Source organism: Triticum dicoccoides, chromosome 1B, assembly GCF_002162155.2.
Source record: "Triticum dicoccoides isolate Atlit2015 ecotype Zavitan chromosome 1B, WEW_v2.0, whole genome shotgun sequence".
Taxonomy (NCBI): Eukaryota; Viridiplantae; Streptophyta; class Magnoliopsida; order Poales; family Poaceae; genus Triticum; species Triticum dicoccoides.
In genome coordinates, this window is record NC_041381.1 from 525,419,363 (window position 1) to 525,427,449 (window position 8,087).

The 8,087-nt window shown below is 50.4% G+C and overlaps 1 protein-coding gene across 1 annotated transcript; it reads left to right on the forward strand.

Annotated features, from left to right (window-relative positions):
- Nucleotides 1–3,326: 3,326 nt before the first annotated feature.
- LOC119346859 (rop guanine nucleotide exchange factor 7-like) lies at nucleotides 3,327–6,299 on the forward strand. Its single transcript, XM_037615977.1, has 7 exons — nucleotides 3,327–3,618; nucleotides 3,741–3,857; nucleotides 3,964–4,118; nucleotides 4,896–4,970; nucleotides 5,060–5,350; nucleotides 5,425–5,769; nucleotides 5,874–6,299. Exons 1-7 carry the CDS (start codon nucleotides 3,327–3,329, stop codon nucleotides 6,297–6,299), a joined length of 1,701 nt encoding a protein of 566 aa, XP_037471874.1.
- The last annotated feature ends 1,788 nt before the right edge of the window (nucleotides 6,300–8,087 follow it).

The window sequence follows — 8,087 nt, forward strand, 5'->3', positions numbered from 1 at the left end:
GATCACACAGTTCATTAGTTCACTATTTTTTTCACGTGATATCTTAAACTACTTCCTAATCTTCAGTATGTATAGTATGGCCCCTTTGCCACTTTGTTCGTGTTGGACTCACTTCGCTGATCATCTCGCCCATCGAATGGGAAATTTTAGTTGGTATCTTAATCCGAGCTGAATTCTTCTATGCGAAGTTCAAGTATCAATAGATAACAAGCACATCCCAATATACACAAGAGTAGAGTACAAACAATGATTCATTTCCTTTCTCCTACCTTGAGCTAGGGTTTGGCCCCCCGAGTCACCTGGATTGGCCCACTTGGGGCTTCTTAGTACTTAGATTCCTTGATGTGCATGTGATCGAAAGATAGAAGGAACCTATTAGACAGATTCAAAATGGCAAATGTGTGGAAACATACAAGATGCACAATAAGTTGTATACTTCTCTTTGCTATAGCAACTATCTTAACAATTGACAGTTAAACTGGTGTACACTGATTTGTTTATTTATCGCTGGATCAACATCTAAAGCATCAAAGTCCACCCTACCTTTTCTATCTATCACCAACACATTCATCTTTTTCCTCTCTTGCCGCCCTCATATCCCGCCCTAGTTCCAATGATTAAGTATTCTTCTCGTCCGAAAATATTTACTATACCATCACCCACTCCACCTACCTCCCTAACCTGGCTTGGTTCTAGTGGAACCCGTCTACCCTAACTGTTACCCTCCCACCTTGCCTCCATTGTGCATGTACACCCTCGTCGCCTATGCTTCTGATTCGCATCCTAGCAACCATCGTCATCGCTGTCTCGTCGCAAAAAAAGACATCGCCCCTGTCAATGTTGATGTCTTTGGCTTAGCATGGCTACGTCGCCACCACAATGTCCACATTATTGTTGGCTCCCGCTAGGCACCCTCAGGCCACTGTAAGAAGGAGGGAGAGAAAGAAGAACTTTTGGCAAGGAAAAAGAACGAGTGTTTGCAAATAGGGAAACACACTATTAGCATCACCATTTCAGTAGAGAACCAAATTCTGGTTTAATGGTGAGGAGAGTAGTTGTACCCTAGCCAATCGGATGAAATCCACATAATGCCAAGCATTGATGCCTTTAATAAAACCGGCTCATAGAAAGAAAGGGAAAAAATACCTTGGGGCCAGCTTGTAGAATTGGTGTCTCACAATCACCTTCTCCTATATCTATAACATCAAATCTCTCTCTAGTGGCGAATCATCAACAAAAACAGCAGAGCGTTGCACGAAAAGATCACTACTTCTAGACAAAGTCTTCAAAAAGAGATTGCAGTTCATGTCTTAACGAATTTACTCAAAAGGTGTACTTGGGACTGTCATCCCCGAAGCAAAGCTTCAAGTTAACACCTTCAAGCAGGCATGACATGCATGTCGACATTGCTTGGTGTAGCCGAGAAGGTGATACCATGGGCATTCACTCGGAGACTGTGCACGCTCGTTGTTGAAACAATCATTACTAGCAACCTCTTGACTGACTTGCATCTTCTCACTAGCTGGATCCCAGCATGCTAAGAGAGCCCAAGATTCGCCCACGCAATTAGAGAAAGCACTAGAAGGGGGTTAAGGACCTCATCTCCCATATCAGGCTATTGTAGTGCCACCTTCAAATCTCGTCGTTGGATGACAGACGGGTGGTGGCTACGATCAAACGACTTAGTACAATCCAAGCTAGTTGTAATGTGTGTACTAGATAGAAAAACATATGCCGACATATAAGAGCAACTCTAACAGAGTTGCTATATCGCCTCGATCGCAATAATAACCGCCATTATGACGATTTTAACCAAAAAAGCCACTCTAGCAAAGTTGCCATCCGGCCCCAAATCACCATAATCTATGTAGCGAGCCTCCAAAAATGTGGGTGTTGGTTTGTAGCGCGCTTCACCCGCCAACCGTTTTCGTGGGAAGGAAGTTTCAGCTCCCTCCGCAGCCTCCCGCGCGACCCATCTCCTCTTCGTCCCCTTCCCTCTACCTCCTGCTGGAATCCGTGCCTGGCCGCCTAGAATCAACACCCCGTCGCCAGAATCGACACCCTCCTCCCATCGAAATCGCTGCTCCGATGGCTCTCTGGCCGATGTTCGCGTCCTCACTGGGCATCTCAGCTGCCTCAGAAATGAAGATGTTAACATAAATATCTAGAGAGAACATAAATATCTCCAGAGAACGTAAATGTATCTGAGGGAATATAAAAGTGTCTCCCGAGAATGTAAATCTCCACGTGTGATGTGCTTTGTGTGGTGTTTGATGTGCTCCTACTAATGCTCATCCATGGTGGGTTCAGGTGGAGGACAAGAAAATTGGGGATGAAGACAAGATCCAATGACAGGTGGGTCCCACTTACATGAAACTTATGAAGGTTAAGATAAATGCATCCGTAACCTCAACCTCCATGTGAAGCATCTTTCATATGCCTTATGGTGATCCTATATATGGCTAGAGTTGTTCTAACATGTACTCCGGTGAGGGCGGGGTGACGACGGCTGCGCCTTCGGTTCGCTTCAGTGTTTATAGTCGCCGCTAGGAGGTCTATGGTCATCGATGTAATTTCTATTACTTCTGCGCTCTTTGTATTTGTCAGGGCATGATGAATAGATCAGAAGTTTCTAAAAAACATGTAAATTGATGAAATACACCCAGCCCGCCACCAATAAACAAAGAAATTGACCGTTTGATCAGCATGTTCAACGGCACTAAACAACCATTGTCACCCCAGGCGGCACGAGGAATCATCAAACGGCCGGCACCCGCACTCTACATTTCTGCTTCCCTAACGTGCAGATCCTGCAACCAATTTTTGTATCCACCTTCCCTCCCTCCCTCCCACCCACACATGCCCGACCCGCCCAGACCAGCCCTCGACAGCGCACAACGGCAAAAGAAGGCGATGGCAGAGAGAGATAGATACGTAGAGAGAAAGCAGCCAGCCGAGACGCCGGACCACCGCAGGGCGTAGCTGCCACGGCGTCCATTGTTTTGTTACTCTCACTCACCGTCAGACTCACTGACCGCTGCCTGCCGCGCACCGAGAATCCCACCAACACAACTCAAAACCCCAACGGTCACTCCTCCTCCCTCCCTCCCTCCGCTGGCCTTCTTTCTTTCACCTTTTTAAGCCTTTATACTCCTCCGTCCCCCGACGTCTCATGCAATTACCCCGCAAGAACACGGCCCTGCTCCGCTCCGCTCTGCCCGAGACGCCATCAATCAATCCCGTAGTAGGAGCAGAAGAAGCAGCAAGTCCCAGTCACTGCCCCGTAGCAGCCGCATAGTGTGCTTGCTCCTCGGTAGAATTTGACGATGGCGAGAGGGGGAGGAGGCGCAGCCGAGGAGGAAGAGGAGGAGGAGGAGGGGATGGCGGTGAGCGAGACGCTGACGGCGGAGTCGGAGGAGTGCCGCCGCGGGAGCAGCTCCAGCGCCAGCTCCGTGGCCGCCTCCAGCGACTCCTACTGCCCGCCCGACGAGTGGCAGCAGGTCGCCATCAAGACCTGCGTCACCGACGACGCCGTCGCCGCCATGGCCAACGCCAAGCCGCCCGCGCCCGGCAAGGAGATCCCGCCGCTCGCCGAGCCCGAGAGGCACAGAGCCCCAGGTGCGTGCTTGCTAGTACTACTAGCCGAGTACTACGCGACAGATTCCTTGCTTGCTTTCGTAAGGCCGTCGAGTCAGGGCGGCCTCGCTGACCGTGCGGCGCGCGAATTTGGCTGGCTGCAGAGGTGGAGCTGATGAAGGAGAGGTTCTCCAAGCTTCTGCTGGGCGAGGACATGTCCGGGAGCGGCAAGGGCGTCTGCACCGCGCTCGCAATCTCCAACGCCATCACCAACCTCTGCGGTGAGCAGATTCTGTTCTCTTCTGGGCCTGCCCGGTTCGCTGTACAGTGTCACTAGCGGAGAGATGGGGACAAAAGATAAATTCTGACGCGTTCGTCGGGCTGCAGCGACCATATTCGGGCAGCTGTGGAGGCTCGAGCCGCTGCTGCCGGAGAAGAAGGCGATGTGGCGGCGGGAGATGGACTGGCTGCTCTGCGTCAGCGACCACATCGTAGAGCTGGTGCCCACATGGCAGACCTTCCCTGACGGAACAAGGCTTGAGGTAACTGAAAACCAACTTAATCTGTAAATAATCCTCATGTAAAATTAACGAGTCTTTGCGGTGGATGTTTCATTACAGTAGGATGATTCAGTCAGTAAAATCTATTGATCTTAATGGCCGATGTTACAAGGTTATACACGAAGAATGTTGACGTAGAAATTGGTAGTGCTCCAGTGTCGCTGTTCATGAGCAAGTACAGAGTTAATTTTGTGCTCTACGGATGCCCTAATGGAGCGCAAATCCAGTAATAATTCGAATTTAACTTGAGCACGGACCACTCCAAATAGCTTTTAAGTATACGTGCTTAGCCGTTTATTGTAAGAACAGTTGGGCGGTGTTGCGTTTTTTAGGTCCAAAGAGTAATGGCTACATGAATGTGCTGTCCGTTTGGTCCTTCACTTTTGCGCGTTTCATCAAATTTCAAATATACTCTTGTAAGTACCAGCTGCATGCACGTTACATCCAGTTAATACTTTTACCTACCAAGATGTGCACTAAAGATCAAACTTATGTGCCGAATGTTGCTAATTAATTTCATCATGAACTCAAGAAATGATTGCCCTGAACTTCACACTGCGCTATGTGCCCTCCTCACCTACCACTAAATAAATATATCAAAGATAGAACACAGGTTCTGAAATGTTACTTAGTGTAGAATATCTGATTCCGTTATGAACTACTCCTACCTTGAAGACACATTGCAGCCTGTTCTTTACCTGAAAAACAGCCCATGTTAGTGCTAACTGGTTGGCTCATATGGTGGATTTTCTATTTCAGATCATGACGAGCAGGCCACGGTCGGATCTGTACATCAATCTGCCGGCACTTCGGAAACTAGACCACATGCTTCTTGTGAGTTCAACAACAAAAAACTTGTTGATTCTTCTGACGAACGAACTAGGAAACATCTTTCTGACAGACCCCTCTGATGGCAATGGCAGGAAACACTGGAGAGTTTCAGAGACACGGAGTTTTGGTACGTGGACCAGGGGATATGCGCGCCGGACTGCGACGGCTCGGCCTCGTTCAGGAGGCCGGCACACCGCCGCGACGAGAAGTGGTGGCTGCCGGTGCCCCGCGTGCCCCCCGGCGGCCTCCGTGAAGCCACGAGGAGGCAGCTCGAGCACAAGCGCGACGCCGCCAACCAGATCCTCAAGGCCGCCATGGCCATCAACAGCAACGCCCTCGCCGAAATGGACGTGCCCGACTCGTACCACGACTCGCTGCCGAAGGTGAGCAACGCGGCACACACACGCTACTTTCTTGGTTCTGGCTTGCGTTTTCTTGACGAACATTTGTGTGTCAGAACGGGCGTGCGACGCTGGGGGACATCATATACCGGTACATCACGTCGGAGCAGTTCTCCCCCGACTGCCTCCTCGACTGCCTGGACCTGTCGTCGGAGTACCAGGCCGTGGAGATCGCCAACCGCGTCGAGGCCGCCGTCTACGTGTGGCGCCGGAGGGGCACCGCTGCCAAGTCGGCCGGCACCAAGTCGTCGTGGGGCATGGTCAAGGACATGATCATGGACACGGAGAAGAGGGGCGACCTGCTCGCCGAGCGCGCCGAGGGCCTCCTCATATCGCTGAAGCAGAGGTTCCCCGGGCTGACGCAGACGAGCTTGGACATGAGCAAGATCCAGTACAACAAGGTTTGTCAACGGTGTCACTGCAAAGATATTCTCCATCGTTAAGCGACGTGTGCATTGGTAAGCTGACGAACCGAGCTGGCGTAACATTTTACTTTGATGATCAGGATGTGGGGAAATCGATCCTGGAGAGCTACTCGCGTGTCATGGAGAGCCTGGCCTCCAACATCATCGCGCGGATCGACGACCTGCTGTACGTGGACGAGCTGAGCAAGCAGACGGACCAGAAGCTCCCGGCCGGTGTGGCAGACGACGGCAAGATCGCTTGCAAGAACAAAAAAGCTGCTGCCATGGCGCCGTCGCCGGCGTATGCCGTGCCCACCTCGGGCACGACGTACGTCACGCCGAGCTTCTCGCCGGCGCAGCTGTCGAGCCCGTCCAAGATCGGGCGGGCGCTGCTGGTCGACAGGCGGGCGCACCACGGCAGGGCCGCCAAGAGGTCCGCGCTGGCGGACCACGGCGGCGGCCCGGAGGTCAAGGGGATGCTGGTCACAAGCCCCGTGTTCGACGCCCCGTTGGGCACGGAGCTGTGAGCCTGCCAGCGATCCGTCGGCCACGGTGGCTGTATCCATGACCATGTGCATAATTTACCTTGTGTATCATGTGTGCCTGGTTTTCACTAGTAGTGTAGTAAGCGTGAGTGTAGTAAGTGCGGTGCTTGGCCGTTTGCCGCCCTCGGTTTGTGATGTTTTGGCACTTGGAAGCAAGGTTATCAGAATCGTAATCCTGTTATAGGATTATGCGACTTTACAATCCAAAATGACCTCTCCGATTCTACGACTTTAGTTCATAGAATCTACGTTTCTACGATCCTGATAGTTAAAATTCTACGATTTGTGATCCTACCATCAAAACTTCGACCTGGTTCAAAATTGCGATTCCGACAACCTTGCTTGGAAGTGCCACAACGTAGACGTTAGGGAGGTACCGTTTCGGAGTGTGTGATGCTCAATCAGATAACCAGGGAGCACCGTTTTTTCTGCAAATGGCGGAGCATCGAAATGGTCTTGCGGCCTTACGGGTCTCCGGTTTCACCAGTGAAATTGGAGCTCTGTATGAACGATCGACACAATCGCGTCAAGCATAACTCTGCTACTCATGCTGATGATTTGCGTTGCCAGCTAAATGTCGGCTTATCGAACAGGGCTTCGCGGTGCAAAGTTTGGTTGTACACCATACAAGTTTCCATAAAATTCTGAAAAAACAATATGCATCGTAACAAAAGATGCAATAGGTATGTATGTACCATTCCACACAAACTCCAGTCCAAACATCGTAAAATTCCACATAAAATTCTGGAAAAATAATAATATGCATCGTAACAAAGATACAGTGATATGCCATATTCTACAAGATTTCTCTATAAATTCTTTGGATCAAGGAGGCCTTAGGAATTCTCATGCCCATGCATGTGGACAACCAAAAACCTCGAGTAACCGAGGTTCCACTAGCTAACTTCTACTCGAAAGTAAGTGTTGTCCAAGGTTTCAGTGTATGACAATAGAGCCATACTAATATTAGTGGAACACTAAGCATAATCCCTTGAAAACATAGATTATTGTTTGCTTTTCACCATGCTCAAATCAGATCAACCACACCAATGTCTCATTTGAATTCCTTCTCATAAGTTCGGCCAATTCTGACGGTGCATGCATAAGCAATGCACAGTCTCTGCTCCCAAAGCAGTGTTGGGGAATGTAGCATGCAATTTAAAAAAAAAAATCTACGCTCACGCAAGATCTATCTAGGAGATGCATAGCAACGAGAGGGGGAGAGTGTGTCCACATACCCTCGTAGACCAAAAGCGGAAGCGTTAGACAACGCGGTTGATGTAGTCAAACTTCTTCTAGCTCCGACCGATCAAGTACTAAACGTACGACACCTCCGAGTTTTGCACATGTTCAGTTCGATGACGTTCCTCGCCCTCTTGATCCAGCAAGGTGTCGAGGAAGTAGATGAGTTCTGTCAGCACGACCGCGTGGTGACGGTGACGGTGAAGTGATCCACGCAGGGCTACGCCTAAGCACCGCGACAATATGACCGGTGGTGTAAACTGTGGAGGGGGCACCGCACACGGTTAACATTTGTTGTTGTGTCTTGTAGGCGCCCCCTCCCCACATATATATAGGTTGGAGGGGAGGAGAGGCAGCCAAGGGGGCGCCCCAAGTAGGAGGAATCCTACTTGGGGTCCTCTCCCAATTCGGCCAACCCCCTCTCCTATTCCTATTCAGAGTAGGAAGGGAAGAGGGGGAAGGGGGAATCCTATTCTCTTTTTCCTTTCCTCCTTCCCCGTTCCTTCTCCAATTTGGCCAGCCCATAGG